At 33.2% G+C, this 16905-nt stretch overlaps 3 protein-coding genes across 3 annotated transcripts; 2 read left to right on the top strand and 1 right to left on the bottom strand.

Moving 5' to 3' along the window:
* Window positions 1–2577: 2577 nt before the first annotated feature.
* Window positions 2578–4461, bottom strand: LOC132908256 (cysteine-rich with EGF-like domain protein 2). Its single transcript, XM_060962061.1, has 4 exons — window positions 4061–4461; window positions 3170–3827; window positions 3012–3107; window positions 2578–2920 (listed from the first exon to the last, which is right to left on the bottom strand). The coding sequence occupies exons 1-4, from the start codon at window positions 4223–4225 to the stop codon at window positions 2700–2702; spliced, it is 1140 nt and encodes a 379-aa protein (XP_060818044.1). The 5' UTR covers window positions 4226–4461; the 3' UTR covers window positions 2578–2699.
* Window positions 4462–4798: 337 nt separating this feature from the next.
* Window positions 4799–9948, top strand: LOC132908255 (coatomer subunit alpha-like). The gene is made up of 5 exons (XM_060962060.1): window positions 4799–4981; window positions 5150–6374; window positions 6451–7398; window positions 7477–8631; window positions 8715–9948. Exons 1-5 carry the CDS (start codon window positions 4902–4904, stop codon window positions 8949–8951), a joined length of 3645 nt encoding a protein of 1214 aa, XP_060818043.1. The 5' UTR covers window positions 4799–4901; the 3' UTR covers window positions 8952–9948.
* Window positions 9949–11075: 1127 nt separating this feature from the next.
* LOC132907739 (coatomer subunit alpha-like) lies at window positions 11076–15492 on the top strand. Its single transcript, XM_060961106.1, has 5 exons — window positions 11076–11243; window positions 11412–12636; window positions 12713–13660; window positions 13739–14893; window positions 14977–15492. Exons 1-5 carry the CDS (start codon window positions 11164–11166, stop codon window positions 15211–15213), a joined length of 3645 nt encoding a protein of 1214 aa, XP_060817089.1. The 5' UTR covers window positions 11076–11163; the 3' UTR covers window positions 15214–15492.
* Window positions 15493–16905: the final 1413 nt, after the last annotated feature.

Genomic DNA, 16905 nt, shown 5'->3' with positions numbered 1-16905 from the left:
ATTAATCCAACTTTCGCAAATGAGTTTAGATAGATCATCTGCGTTTGAGTACAGTCTCGTGACATTAAATTCCGTCGTTGCTCTTTCTAATGAGATCGGAGGATTTGGTGGACGTTGGATATGACGAAAAATTGAGCCACGAAAATTTCCGGTAAAACTGTTACAACGAGAAAAGTTATCTGGAATAATTGTACTGGAGGTGGACTGGTTTAAATTTTGATCAGCAGGTTAATTACGAGTAGGTAGCATCTGAGGTAGATATCTTCGCTGCCAAGATTGGGTTGACGATCATTTTCGTCTACAATTATCGTAAACGTTACATGCTCACATAACGATTGTAATAATATATATATACCTCAACTTTGCGAGAATACATTCTAAGATGTGATAACATTTACAAAGCACGGATACAAGCGAAAATAAAAATATTAATATGTATATATACATAAAGTAACGTTCAATGTAAGTTTTGCAATTGCATATGTCTAGAAATATTATAATATTTTCCAGCAATCAAAAATTTAATATGGATATTGCATACAGAGTATTGCATTTTATATATGTGCCGTAGTAGTTATATATTATTTTAAAGATTGTAGCTCTTACGAGAAAAGTTATAATGCTGCCAGCCATCTATCGGTTACAGAGTCAGTCGTTTAATAAAAGACAATTAATTCTGAGTTTAGGTTTTGTAATAAAGATTATCGAAAGTGAATTATTCTTAAATTTCTTCTAACAAGAAAAAGTAAAAAGAACAAAAAATAAATATAAATATTATTATTATATATTATACTCTTATAACTATTTTTATAATTTTTTACCGTTATTTTCTATGTAATTCTATTTGTTCTTTATTGATCTTATACTTTGGATAAACAATATGCTTTTGACTGCAGTTTATAATCTCTATAAATCAAATATGTAACGTTTCAGAAGGTTTAAGACATTTCTTGCGCCAGGAATCTATTAGTAAGCTCATTTCTACATAAGAAACTTCTTAGGCATATATTTATTTTCACGAATATTATTATCCAGATATGCCGCGCTTTCTCTAAGAAAACATTTGTATATTATAATTTCACCCTCCGCATAAAAAAATAACGTACGTACTTTGTTAAATACTCTAAAAGTACAATGTAATCAATAAATATATAATGAATAATACGTAAATAAATCATTTAATTCTTCCTTATAGCAAAGATTTGTCATAGAAAACAAACATGCAAAAATTCTTATGGATATGATAATGTATTGCAACCTACCTTGTATTTTTTTCCCCCGAATATATATCGAGAGAGATTTTCGTAACTTTCGAGAAACAGAATATATATTGCGCCATCTGGTATATAGTATACATAAGTATAACTATATGTAGTCTGTACAACAAGATGAGGCAGTATACGTAAACAAAATTAGGTTGCTACAGTTGTAACTAATGGCTGTCGACTGCTGTTACTCAAGTGATGAATAGACTATATGCATATATAATATTAAAAGATCTTTTACTTATAAATAAAAACTGAATTCTTATTTCTTGCATTTTCTAACAGTACTACGACTTAAAAATATTCTTTGAAAATATTACATCGAAATATTAAAAAATAATGATTTTATAACAATATAAATATTTTAATATCTGCATGTTAATTTGATGCTCGCATAGTGAATTGTTTTGAAAGTTGTAATTATAACACCCTTTTTTATGAATTTGCATCAAATTTGGGAAAATCTATCCCAAGATAATTTATTAAAATATTACTTGGGAAGATATATCCAAAATAACAATAAAGTTTGGGTGTTGCCATAGTGCATCCAAGCATTTACACATATTATCACTTAAAAAGACAAAGTACATGTAAGATATTGCTTTTATTTTTTCTACATATTATATATGAGAACAATAACTTCTTAATAGAGATTTTTGATCAATATTAAAAATTTTGTAAACATTAAATATTAAATCTTTGGATTAAAAGCATTTAAATCTAAATGAACTAAAAGCAAAAGATTTTGCACAGTATAAAAAAAATGTCGAGACAAGTGAAACTTCGAAAACGGTATGTGCGTTGTTAAGATATTCATTAGACATCGGTGCATATAATACTATATACGTCTGCTTTAAAATACTAACTTTTTATATTTGAAATAAAAGTAAAAAACAAAACTTTAGACAAAAATTGATATGGATATGATACAAAAATATTGCAAACTTTAATACTTATTTCATATGTTTATATACTCGTCATTAAAAACATTCTTTAATAAAATAAACTTCATTCCTGTAGCCATCTAGTGAAAGAAATTACTAATATAATATCTCCAAAAATCTTATATTATAATTATGATTTTTTTTTAGAAATACTCGGAACAAGATTTAATTTTTTTTATTTAAAGATTGGTTTTTGAAAAAAAAAATATATATATATCATATACATACTTTATTGTATTTATTATACGTAACGCTACTCATCCGTGATAACACATGATATATATGTATGTGTATAGATTGAAATATCTCTAAAATTTTAAAATATCTCCAAAATTTGAACTTTAAAATGATAAATAATAATTAATATATTAGATCAAACAACAGCATTTTATAATTGTTAATATACGAGTGATTAATATTACAATATTCATTTTCTCTCTGTTTTATACATTACAATTTATTAAAATATGACAGATAATACACTATACATTTATGCTGGTCCTAGAATGTCAACATTTGCTGTTGTATCTTGAACATTACTATGAGCTATCATGTATTCTGAAACCGATATGTATATCCCAACTAATAATCCAATTACACTTGCTATATAAATATTTCGTTGGAAGATGATGCATGTAGCTATGCACAGACCAAGATATGTAGCATATCTTGCAACATTCTCTTGTTGTTTACGACCCAGAAGGTCAGAATCTAAAATAAATAATTTTATATATGATTATTATTATTAGTAGTAGTAATATTTTTATATATCTTATTCAATCATCATTTATTGAGAACATACTTATACATAAATTATTTTTTTCACGGTATCCATCTGCACAATTTATACACATATCTGGTCCATCACCTGTGCACCCATCACAGGCCATGTCACAATCTAAAACATTAATTAGAAACAATAAATATTAAATTATTTTTGTATGTTTTTTTATAACTTACTTAAACACATATATCCTCCTTCTTTATTAATACAAAATTGATTTTTTGAACAATATTCATCGCTTTTTAGGCATTCATCAATATCAAAGCAGCCTTGTCCATCTAATATATGCCATCCTTCTGTACATTTTTCACAATTTTTTGGTCCTGGTCCTTTACAAGCTCCATCACAAGCATTGTGGCATTGTGAACAAAGTAATTTATCTTCATCTTTATAGGATTCATAAAATCCAATTGCACACTCAGAACAATCATCTTTATCATAGCCTTTATCACAGGAGCATTTACCATTTCCTTTTCTGGTACCTGCTCCTTTGCATTTACCATTATTATTACAAATTTTATCTGGAAAACCTGGACATGGTTTGCATTGTGGACCAAAATGATCTTTTGGACAACAGGCTTCTGTTTGTTGAATACAGATATAATCATAAATATCTAGATATATTTGTTGGTAATTAAACCACCAATCTTCTATTTTATTTTCTAATTCTTCAGCTAAAGTTTGACACTGTATTTTACCACGTTCTACTTCTTCACATAAATGTTCTTGTATTTCTATTAATCTAGTTTCACTTTTTGAGTATGAACCTAACTTATCTTCCTCCCATGCGCTATCACCACCATCAAATTTTTCACGACTAGTCCTTTCTATACCCTGTATAACAAAACAGTACAATAAATGTAAAATAAATACATAAAAGATATTTACACAAATAAAAAATGATTAAATACGAATAAAATACTCATATATATACATAAACAATATGATATAGTAAATTCAATATTACGTTAAATTTATATGCAGAAAGATATGCATTTGTATATACTTTCGTACACATATTTCTTAAAAATTCTGTTCTTTTAACTTATAATATTTAGCAAACTCACCTTCTTAAAACTATTTATTAAAATTTTGCAAGCCGCACATGGAGGAAATTTTTGAGCTTTAAATTCTTCACTTGAAGATGTTTTGTTGCACTTTACAGAAGCAGACATAGAAAGTAAAATAAACAAGCTTAAGAAAAGAAAAAGAATAACATCGGTTCGTCGCATTATTCTACAGAAACGTACCAGTCACTACCTTCAGTAGCACTATCAGCATTTACTTAAAGGCAAATAATAATTACTCTTAAATATAAATCACAAAATGTAATTGATTCTACACTACTTTGTAGAAGATCATTATTTTATTAAATATTTCGATTGTAGTCAATGTATGAATAACTATATTATTCCAAATTTTTCAGACAAACAGTCCCACATATAATAATACAACAAATATTTCGTAACTGAACATGCGCGGTTCAATGAATATAAAAGTGACACGTTGATTCTTTGCATTGTTTCAATTAATGCACGTTTAGTAAATAAGTTTATTTTAATTCAATTTTATTTTATACTTTAGAAAATTGGTAGAAAAATATTTTCATACAGTTTATATGATATTCGCAATATTAAAAACTATTAATTAGAAATTATAAGCAGTCCAGTCATTAGATAATAAAAAAATACGATTATATTTAAAAAATATTCACAATTTGAAATAGATAATTTGATGTGACAAATATTATAGGACAAAATACAAGTTCCATTCGCTATCTATATGTATGTATATATTTTATGGCAGCGCTAGTGACGTCGTGACGTGTCGCGATTCGTGTCAAATTTGCAAGGGTTAGAAGAGAGGAATGCTTTTTTAAACATAATCTTGTGAAATACTTACTCAGAGATGTTAACAAAATTTGAGACAAAATCTGCTCGTGTAAAAGGGATTTCTTTTCATCCAAAACGTCCATGGGTGCTTGTAAGGTAAATAATAAATACTCTCCGTATCGGTTAGCTATTAAGTTATTAAAACAACCACATACAGACATTTACGTTAGGACTATTAACTCTAATGTAATTCGGAAAATTTTGTATTGTTCTTGAACTATTAAGAAACTCAGATTTCCAGAAATATTATGTATTCTGTTACAGTTTACACAATGGTGTTATTCAATTATGGGATTATCGCATGTGTACTTTATTAGATAAATTTGATGAACACGATGGACCAGTTCGTGGAATATGTTTTCACAATCAACAACCATTATTTGTATCTGGTGGTGATGACGATAAGATTAAAGTATGGAATTATAAACAAAGGAAATGCCTCTTTACTCTATTAGGGCATTTAGATTATATTAGAACAACTGTATTTCATCAAGAATACCCATGGATTTTGAGTGCATCAGACGACCAAACTATTCGTATCTGGAATTGGCAGAGCCGCACTTGCATTTGTGTTTTGACTGGGCACAATCATTATGTCATGTGTGCACAGTTTCATCCTACAGAAGATATCATTGTATCAGCTTCTTTAGATCAAACGGTCAGAGTATGGGATATTTCTGGATTAAGAAAGAAAAATGTAGCTCCTGGTCCAGGAGGCTTGGAAGATCACTTAAAAAATCCAGGAGCCACAGATTTATTTGGTCAAGCAGATGCTGTTGTAAAACATGTTCTAGAGGGACATGATAGAGGTGTTAATTGGGCATGCTTCCATCCAACATTACCTCTGATAGTTTCTGGAGCAGATGATCGTCAGATTAAAATGTGGAGAATGAATGATGCGAAAGCTTGGGAGGTTGATACTTGCCGCGGACATTATAATAATGTCTCCTGCGTTTTGTTCCATCCCAGACAGGACTTAATTCTATCAAATTCTGAAGATAAAAGTATCCGCGTTTGGGATATGTCTAAACGTACTTGTCTGCACACATTTAGAAGAGAACACGAGAGGTTTTGGGTCCTCGCAGCACATCCTACACTGAATCTGTTTGCTGCTGGTCATGATTCTGGAATGATTATTTTCAAATTAGAAAGAGAACGTCCTGCATATGCTGTATACGGGAACGTTCTTTATTACGTGAAAGAACGGTTTCTTAGAAAATTGGACTTCACTACTTCAAAAGATACATCTGTTATGCAAATCCGAGGAGGTGGAAAAACACCTCCTTATAGCATGTCGTATAATCAAGCGGAGAACGCTGTTTTAATCTGTACTAGATCAGCCAATAATGTCGAAAATAGCACTTACGATCTATATTTGATACCGCGCGAAGGTGATTCAAACACTGATGCCGATACGAAGCGAGCTTCGGGTGTCACTGCCATCTGGGTTGCCAGAAATCGTTTTGCGGTGTTAGATAGAGCGTATTCGGTAAGTATTCAGCGAGAAACGTTATCTTCTTTAAAATAACTGGATTTTATAAACATTTTTTGATTATTTATCGCAGTTGGTCATCAAAAATTTGAAGAATGAAATTACGAAGAAGGTGCAGATCCCAAACTGTGACGAAATATTTTACGCTGGTACTGGAATGCTCCTTTTACGTGATGCTGATCAAGTAACGCTCTTTGACGTTCAACAGAAAAGAACATTAGCCGAAGTAAAGATTTCTAAGTGTAGATATGTCGTTTGGTCTAGCGACATGTCTCACGTCGCTTTACTCGCGAAACATAATGTTAACATTTGTAATCGACGTCTGGAATCCTTGTGCTCCGTACATGAAAATACTAGAGTAAAGTCGGGAGCTTGGGACGACTCAGGAGTGTTCATTTACACCACTAGCAACCACATCAAATATGCAATCAACAATGGTGATCATGGTATTATACGCACATTAGATCTCCCGATATATGTAACGCGAGTTAAAGGCAACCAAGTTTATTGCTTGGACAGAGAAAGCAGACCAAGGATTCTTCGAATAGATCCAACTGAATATAAATTTAAATTGGCTTTGATCAATAGGAAATACGAAGAGGTATTGCACATGGTTCGCAACGCAAATCTCGTTGGTCAATCCATAATTGCATACTTGCAACAGAAGGGATATCCCGAGGTTGCTTTGCACTTTGTTAAAGATGAAAAGACAAGATTTGGCCTTGCCCTTGAATGCGGAAATATCGAAGTCGCTTTAGAAGCCGCGAGATCACTTGATGAAAAATCCTGTTGGGAAAGCTTGGCCCAGGCTGCCTTGTTGCAAGGCAATCATCAAGTTGTCGAAATGTGCTATCAGAGAACTAAGAATTTTGAAAAATTGGCGTTCCTGTATCTTATAACTGGTAATTTAGAGAAATTACGTAAGATGATAAAAATTGCAGAAATTAGGAAAGATGTTTCTGGGCAATATCAGGGTAGCTTGTTACTTGGCGACGTTTATGAGCGTGCAAAAATATTGCGTGTGAGTATTTATATAACTTAATTAATATTCAACTTTTTCTTACTCCCACGACTTACTTTTTACCGTTTTATGTTACAGAATTCTGGTCAAGCTTCGTTAGCTTATGTAACTGAGAAAATTCATGGTATATCATGTCCAGAAGACGACATTCAATATAGTTCTATGAGTGAAGAACTTTCTGCTCTTGAACAAGGAGCTGAATATCTTCGACCTCCTGTACCAATTCAACAGGCCGAAAACAACTGGCCACTATTAACAGTATCAAAAGGTTTCTTCGAGGGAGCAATGATGTCGCGTGGAAAGAGTCAGGTAGCTGCTGCTTTGGCTCCGGAAGACGATAATGCTGTACCTGCTGAAGGGTGGGGCAATGACGAAGAGTTAGGAATAGACGACGAGGAAGGTATCGAAAATGAAAATGTTCCTGAGGGCGAAGAAAGTGCAGGATGGGATGTGGAGGACGTAGATTTACCGCCGGAACTCGAAACTCCAGTGGCTGCGTCGGAAGATGGCTATTATTCACCGCCTACTAAGGGAATATCACCAACTCAACATTGGATGAACAATTCTCAATTGGTTGTAGATCATGTACTAGCTGGATCACTGGAAACAGCATTTAGATTGCTAAATGATCAAGTTGGTGTAGTTGAATTTGAAGCGTATCAAAGTCTTTTCATGAATACATTCGCACGCGCTAGAACATCATTTGCTTCGTTACCCAATATACCTTCTTTATATGGATATCCTCAAAGGAATTTGAAAGATACAAATCCAAAAAGCAGCCTCCCTGCAATCGGATTGCATCTTATCGATTTAGTTCAACGACTTCAGGTATGCTATCATTTGACAACTGGCGGCAAGTTTCCAGAAGCGATAGAAAAATTGCAAGCGATTCTACTCAGTGTACCGTTATTGGTTGTTGACACGAGGCAAGATATTATAGAAGCACAGGAATTGATTCAGATATGTAGAGAGTATATTCTAGGTTTGAAAATGGAAACTGAAAGGAAAAATCTACCTAAAGCCACTTTAGCTGAACAAAAACGAATCTGCGAAATGGCAGCCTATTTTACACATTGCCATTTACAACCTGTTCACCAGATTCTCACTCTAAGGATAGCTGTAAATATGTTCTTCAAGTTAAAAAATTACAAAACTGCGGCTTCGTTTGCAAGAAGATTACTTGAATTGGGACCTAAACCTGAATTAGCACAACAAGTTAGAAAGATTTTGCTGGTATGTATACTTTCGTGTTTATTGTTAAACCATCTCATATAAAGTACAGGAAAAGATTATTACCGCGTTTCTTTCTTTTTTAGGCTTGCGATAAAAATCCGGTGGATGAACATCAATTAGCGTACGACGAACATAATCCGTTTTCATTATGCGCAAGCACGTTTGTTCCAATTTACAGAGGAAAACCAGAAGTCAAGTGTCCATTATGCGGTGCAAGTTATTTACCTCAATTTAAAGATACAGTATGCAAAGTTTGTGAAGTTGCACTAATCGGAAAACAATGTATCGGCTTAAGGATAAGCCCTGTTCAATTCCGATAAATTTTTGATATTTCTATCGTTATTATTACTAATAATACAGTATATTGTAATACAGTATCGTTGTTTTGTAATTTTTCAATTGTATTATAGATAAAAAATATGTCATTACAAAAGATATTGTAAATATAAGAGATAAGTTTTAAATATTTCCTCTATTACATTATAGAGAAAAAGTTTGTTTAACATTATTGTCATAGATAGTATTTCATATTGGAACAGCGGACATGTAAATTACATTTTCAAAATACGCAATAAAAGTAATAACTAGAAAGTTCCCTACTCAATTGCTTTTTAAGTTATTTTTATAAAGGGGGCTACAAACGATTTATTTGCCAATTATAGTATAATTCACATTTTCTATGTTGTGCAGTTAGAATTGTATAATGAAGAGAATATATAAATCATTTCATAGAGTAACTTATAACTTCAATAATATCAGTGATCATAATTAAGATGTATAAGCAATAGCTAAACTCGACTAAAGAAAGCATTTTAATGAACGATATATGTAAAATCCCCAAATAAAGTTAGGTGATAATGTCAGAGATGAAATTAGGAAAATCGTCGATAATGAAAGGAAAAATTCGCCCAAAAATGCACTTCATTAATTGCCGTCTCTAATGTTCAAACGGTTCAAACTATACGTACACTTTCTTCTCCGGTGCTATTGGTAGGAAAAACGGGTGCACTTTGAGAAGGAAAATGTGTCTCGATTCGTACCAGTCCGTACGTAGTTGGCCAAAAGTAGGCGCATAGTGGCAATTCGAAAACAAATGGCAAAACACTGCGCCACATCACCAACGCTATAAGATTTTGGTCGTCATTTTCGTATGAAAAGAGCTGTTTTAGTTCCATCGGTCAAGCGAAGGAATCAAATTATTGTAAAGTAACAAAATCATGCAAATGATTGCACAGAAAATTATGAGCTCATTGTAAAATTGTATAATTATTGTAAACTGATGAAATGAATTGAAGAAAACAATTTTATTTTGTAAATGTGCAAAGCGTTTAATCATTTACAATCCTTTCAATATTCACATTCCCCAAACAACTTGCAATTTCCATAAGTTCAAGGAATAAGTTAAAAAATATGACGAAAGAGTTCGAGGAATTTGAAAAGTACTAAGAAAATAAAATACCATAAGAGATATAAGAAACTTATTAAAAGTTCTTTAAAAAACGCCATTTTCGTAGGAAATTCAAGAGCAAAGAAATTTTCGAGCAATTTTCCAATTCTGTATTTCAAGAACTCGATAACATAGAGAATGGAACAATTTCGGCGATTCTTTTCCAATACGTCAGATTCGAAGAATTTTGCGAAGTTTGAATTCTCGAGATCTTGAAAATGCTTTCGGTTCACTTTGTGATTATATATCAGGAGAACATGATAACATAGGAAGTGGCAAATTCTGCTAATTTGTGGGAATCACCTCATTTTCAAGAAATTTTGGGAAGTTGAAGTTTTTGGGTTCCCGAAAATATTTTCAGCACATTTTACAATTTTGTATCAAAAGAACACGACAATATAGGAAATAGAGCAATCCTACTGATTATTGGGTATTAATTCATCTTCAAGGAATTCCTCATTTGAAACTTCGTTTTCTCGAAAATGTGTTAAGTTCATTCTTCAATTTTGTATCAGGAGATTATAATAACAAAGGAGATGGCACAATTTCGCTGATTCTAAGGAATGATATCATTTTCAAGAAATTTTACAAAGTTAAATTTCTTTATTCTCGAAATCTTTTCCGGCCAATTAGGTCCTTCGAAAAGACGACAAAATTTGCAATACTTTCCGTATAATAACTTTCGAGCGGAGAGATTCTTAAACTCAAAAATGGTATTGTTGAACTCCATTCAATAAATACTTCAAATATATATAACATTAAAAAAATTGGGATTCAGAGGTGAAGGCCAGCCTCTTTTTTCGGTTTATACAATATACGTAATATTAAAATATATCCATTAGAAATTATAAGCAGACGATTCATTTAAATACAAAGAAATATAATTATAGTAAAAAATGATCACAATTAGAAATAGATAATTTGATGGGACAAATATTATACAATAAAATAAATGTAACATTCGCTATCTATACACATGTACGTATTTCATGGAAGCGCAAAGACGTTGTGACGTGTCCAGCTTACAAGGGTTAGAAGTGAGAAATGGTTTTTTAAACATATTTTTCTGAAAGAATTATTAAGGGATGTTAACTAAATTTGAGACAAAATCTGCTCGTGTAAAAGGGATTTCTTTTCATCCAAAACGTCCATGGGTGCTTGCAAGGTAAATAATAAATACTCTACGGATCGGTTAGCTATTAAGTTATTAAAACAACCACATACAGACGTTTACGTTAGGCCTATTAACTCTAATGTAATTCGGAAAATTTTGTATTGTTCTTGAACTATTAAGAAACTCAGATTTCCAGAAATATTATGTATTCTGTTACAGTTTACACAATGGTGTTATTCAATTATGGGATTATCGCATGTGTACTTTATTAGATAAATTTGATGAACACGATGGACCTGTTCGTGGAATATGTTTTCACAATCAACAACCATTATTTGTATCTGGTGGTGATGACGATAAGGTTAAAGTATGGAATTATAAGCAAAGGAAATGCCTCTTTACTCTATTAGGGCATTTAGATTATATTAGAACAACTGTATTTCATCAAGAATACCCATGGATTTTGAGTGCATCAGACGACCAAACTATTCGTATCTGGAATTGGCAGAGCCGCACTTGCATTTGTGTTTTGACTGGGCACAATCATTATGTCATGTGTGCACAGTTTCATCCTACAGAAGATATCATTGTATCAGCTTCTTTAGATCAAACGGTCAGAGTATGGGATATTTCTGGATTAAGAAAGAAAAATGTAGCTCCTGGTCCAGGAGGCTTGGAAGATCACTTAAAAAATCCAGGAGCCACAGATTTATTTGGTCAAGCAGATGCTGTTGTAAAACATGTTCTAGAGGGACATGATAGAGGTGTTAATTGGGCATGCTTCCATCCAACATTACCTCTGATAGTTTCTGGAGCAGATGATCGTCAGATTAAAATGTGGAGAATGAATGATGCGAAAGCTTGGGAGGTTGATACTTGCCGCGGACATTATAATAATGTCTCCTGCGTTTTGTTCCATCCCAGACAGGACTTAATTCTATCAAATTCTGAAGATAAAAGTATCCGCGTTTGGGATATGTCTAAACGTACTTGTCTGCACACATTTAGAAGAGAACACGAGAGGTTTTGGGTCCTCGCAGCACATCCTACACTGAATCTGTTTGCTGCTGGTCATGATTCTGGAATGATTATTTTCAAATTAGAAAGAGAACGTCCTGCATATGCTGTATACGGGAACGTTCTTTATTACGTGAAAGAACGGTTTCTTAGAAAATTGGACTTCACTACTTCAAAAGATACATCTGTTATGCAAATCCGAGGAGGTGGAAAAACACCTCCTTATAGCATGTCGTATAATCAAGCGGAGAACGCTGTTTTAATCTGTACTAGATCAGCCAATAATGTCGAAAATAGCACTTACGATCTATATTTGATACCGCGCGAAGGTGATTCAAACACTGATGCCGATACGAAGCGAGCTTCGGGTGTCACTGCCATCTGGGTTGCCAGAAATCGTTTTGCGGTGTTAGATAGAGCGTATTCGGTAAGTATTCAGCGAGAAACGTTATCTTCTTTAAAATAACTGGATTTTATAAACATTTTTTGATTATTTATCGCAGTTGGTCATCAAAAATTTGAAGAATGAAATTACGAAGAAGGTGCAGATCCCAAACTGTGACGAAATATTTTACGCTGGTACTGGAATGCTCCTTTTACGTGATGCTGATCAAGTAACGCTCTTTGACGTTCAACAGAAAAGAACATTAGCCGAAGTAAAGATTTCTAAGTGTAGATATGTCGTTTGGTCTAGCGACATGTCTCACGTCGCTTTACTCGCGAAACATAATGTTAACATTTGTAATCGACGTCTGGAATCCTTGTGCTCCGTACATGAAAATACTAGAGTAAAGTCGGGAGCTTGGGACGACTCAGGAGTGTTCATTTACACCACTAGCAACCACATCAAATATGCAATCAACAATGGTGATCATGGTATTATACGCACATTAGATCTCCCGATATATGTAACGCGAGTTAAAGGCAACCAAGTTTATTGCTTGGACAGAGAAAGCAGACCAAGGATTCTTCGAATAGATCCAACTGAATATAAATTTAAATTGGCTTTGATCAATAGGAAATACGAAGAGGTATTGCACATGGTTCGCAACGCAAATCTCGTTGGTCAATCCATAATTGCATACTTGCAACAGAAGGGATATCCCGAGGTTGCTTTGCACTTTGTTAAAGATGAAAAGACAAGATTTGGCCTTGCCCTTGAATGCGGAAATATCGAAGTCGCTTTAGAAGCCGCGAGATCACTTGATGAAAAATCCTGTTGGGAAAGCTTGGCCCAGGCTGCCTTGTTGCAAGGCAATCATCAAGTTGTCGAAATGTGCTATCAGAGAACTAAGAATTTTGAAAAATTGGCGTTCCTGTATCTTATAACTGGTAATTTAGAGAAATTACGTAAGATGATAAAAATTGCAGAAATTAGGAAAGATGTTTCTGGGCAATATCAGGGTAGCTTGTTACTTGGCGACGTTTATGAGCGTGCAAAAATATTGCGTGTGAGTATTTATATAACTTAATTAATATTCAACTTTTTCTTACTCCCACGACTTACTTTTTACCGTTTTATGTTACAGAATTCTGGTCAAGCTTCGTTAGCTTATGTAACTGAGAAAATTCATGGTATATCATGTCCAGAAGACGACATTCAATATAGTTCTATGAGTGAAGAACTTTCTGCTCTTGAACAAGGAGCTGAATATCTTCGACCTCCTGTACCAATTCAACAGGCCGAAAACAACTGGCCACTATTAACAGTATCAAAAGGTTTCTTCGAGGGAGCAATGATGTCGCGTGGAAAGAGTCAGGTAGCTGCTGCTTTGGCTCCGGAAGACGATAATGCTGTACCTGCTGAAGGGTGGGGCAATGACGAAGAGTTAGGAATAGACGACGAGGAAGGTATCGAAAATGAAAATGTTCCTGAGGGCGAAGAAAGTGCAGGATGGGATGTGGAGGACGTAGATTTACCGCCGGAACTCGAAACTCCAGTGGCTGCGTCGGAAGATGGCTATTATTCACCGCCTACTAAGGGAATATCACCAACTCAACATTGGATGAACAATTCTCAATTGGTTGTAGATCATGTACTAGCTGGATCACTGGAAACAGCATTTAGATTGCTAAATGATCAAGTTGGTGTAGTTGAATTTGAAGCGTATCAAAGTCTTTTCATGAATACATTCGCACGCGCTAGAACATCATTTGCTTCGTTACCCAATATACCTTCTTTATATGGATATCCTCAAAGGAATTTGAAAGATACAAATCCAAAAAGCAGCCTCCCTGCAATCGGATTGCATCTTATCGATTTAGTTCAACGACTTCAGGTATGCTATCATTTGACAACTGGCGGCAAGTTTCCAGAAGCGATAGAAAAATTGCAAGCGATTCTACTCAGTGTACCGTTATTGGTTGTTGACACGAGGCAAGATATTATAGAAGCACAGGAATTGATTCAGATATGTAGAGAGTATATTCTAGGTTTGAAAATGGAAACTGAAAGGAAAAATCTACCTAAAGCCACTTTAGCTGAACAAAAACGAATCTGCGAAATGGCAGCCTATTTTACACATTGCCATTTACAACCTGTTCACCAGATTCTCACTCTAAGGATAGCTGTAAATATGTTCTTCAAGTTAAAAAATTACAAAACTGCGGCTTCGTTTGCAAGAAGATTACTTGAATTGGGACCTAAACCTGAATTAGCACAACAAGTTAGAAAGATTTTGCTGGTATGTATACTTTCGTGTTTATTGTTAAACCATCTCATATAAAGTACAGGAAAAGATTATTACCGCGTTTCTTTCTTTTTTAGGCTTGCGATAAAAATCCGGTGGATGAACATCAATTAGCGTACGACGAACATAATCCGTTTTCATTATGCGCAAGCACGTTTGTTCCAATTTACAGAGGAAAACCAGAAGTCAAGTGTCCATTATGCGGTGCAAGTTATTTACCTCAATTTAAAGATACAGTATGCAAAGTTTGTGAAGTTGCACTAATCGGAAAACAATGTATCGGCTTAAGGATAAGCCCTGTTCAATTCCGATAAATTTTTGATATTTCTATCGTTATTATTACTAATAATACAGTATATTGTAATACAGTATCGTTGTTTTGTAATTTTTCAATTGTATTATAGATAAAAAATATGTCATTACAAAAGATATTGTAAATATAAGAGATAAGTTTTAAATATTTCCTCTATTACATTATAGAGAAAAAGTTTGTTTAACATTATTGTCATAGATAGTATTTCATATTGGAACAGCGGACATGTAAATTACATTTTCAAAATACGCAATAAAAGTAATAACTAGAAAGTTCCCTACTCAATTGCTTTTTAAGTTATTTTTATAAAGGGGGCTACAAACGATTTATTTGCCAATTATAGTATAATTCACATTTTCTATGTTGTGCAGTTAGAATTGTATAATGAAGAGAATATATAAATCATTTCATAGAGTAACTTATAACTTCAATAATATCAGTGATCATAATTAAGATGTATAAGCAATAGCTAAACTCGACTAAAGAAAGCATTTTAATGAACGATATATGTAAAATCCCCAAATAAAGTTAGGTGATAATGTCAGAGATGAAATTAGGAAAATCGTCGATAATGAAAGGAAAAATTCGCCCAAAAATGCACTTCATTAATTGCCGTCTCTAATGTTCAAACGGTTCAAACTATACGTACACTTTCTTCTCCGGTGCTATTGGTAGGAAAAACGGGTGCACTTTGAGAAGGAAAATGTGTCTCGATTCGTACCAGTCCGTACGTAGTTGGCCAAAAGTAGGCGCATAGTGGCAATTCGAAAACAAATGGCAAAACACTGCGCCACATCACCAACGCTATAAGATTTTGGTCGTCATTTTCGTATGAAAAGAGCTGTTTTAACTACATTTTAATTTTTTAGAAATTGAAAATTTCGGCGCCTCGAAAGAATTTTTCCTCAAGATATAGGTTTTGCTTCAGGAGAATATAATTTTGTAAGAGGCGGCACTATCTCGATAATTCTTGAAATTTGAGATCATTTCTCGAAATTTTCAAAAATTATTTTACGATCTTTTTTTTATACTATTCCTCCTTAAATTTCGCGTGTTCTTAATTATTTCCTGATTTCATTTTTTGATTTTTATGTGATTTGACAATGAAAACGATAAGTAACAGCATTGTAAAATGCTGTTACACTACTCTGATTTATGGAAACTCTGCTTAAATACATTTTATATAATTATTTTACAATAAATAATCTCATCTTTTATTGTACAATATAGTCATTTCCAAGCAGATGGTTGCTGCTGACTGCTTGTTATTCTGTAATCAATGCAAACAAAACAATTTATTTCTAATATTTCATTAACTTTTAAGAAATGTTTATTTTTTGTTGACCTTACCCTTCGCTGATGTGTGGTAGGAATGCACATTTCCCCTCTCGTCGTGAATACGCATGTTTCTCCTACCAAGATCGCTGAAGAAGAAATGTGCATATAGTTTGGCCGCTCGCCACTAGAAGCCTATATTCCTAGTGAGCATTTTTTGGCTGACTTTTTTAACATTACATCGGCGATCTCTATAGTAATATCTGGTAATGTATGCAATTGTAAAACAAATTTCATACAATAGTACATTAAATATATAGTGTTCGCTTGTACGAATCACAAGATTATGGACAGTAATATATTCTTACAGTAAATATTACAAATTTTTTATCACATAGTTATCATATTTAATAAATTC

Source organism: Bombus pascuorum, chromosome 6 (assembly GCF_905332965.1).
Source record: "Bombus pascuorum chromosome 6, iyBomPasc1.1, whole genome shotgun sequence".
Taxonomy (NCBI): domain Eukaryota; kingdom Metazoa; phylum Arthropoda; class Insecta; order Hymenoptera; family Apidae; genus Bombus; species Bombus pascuorum.
Note: the sequence above shows the minus strand (reverse complement) of the source record. Positions and strands in the feature narration are given on the sequence as shown.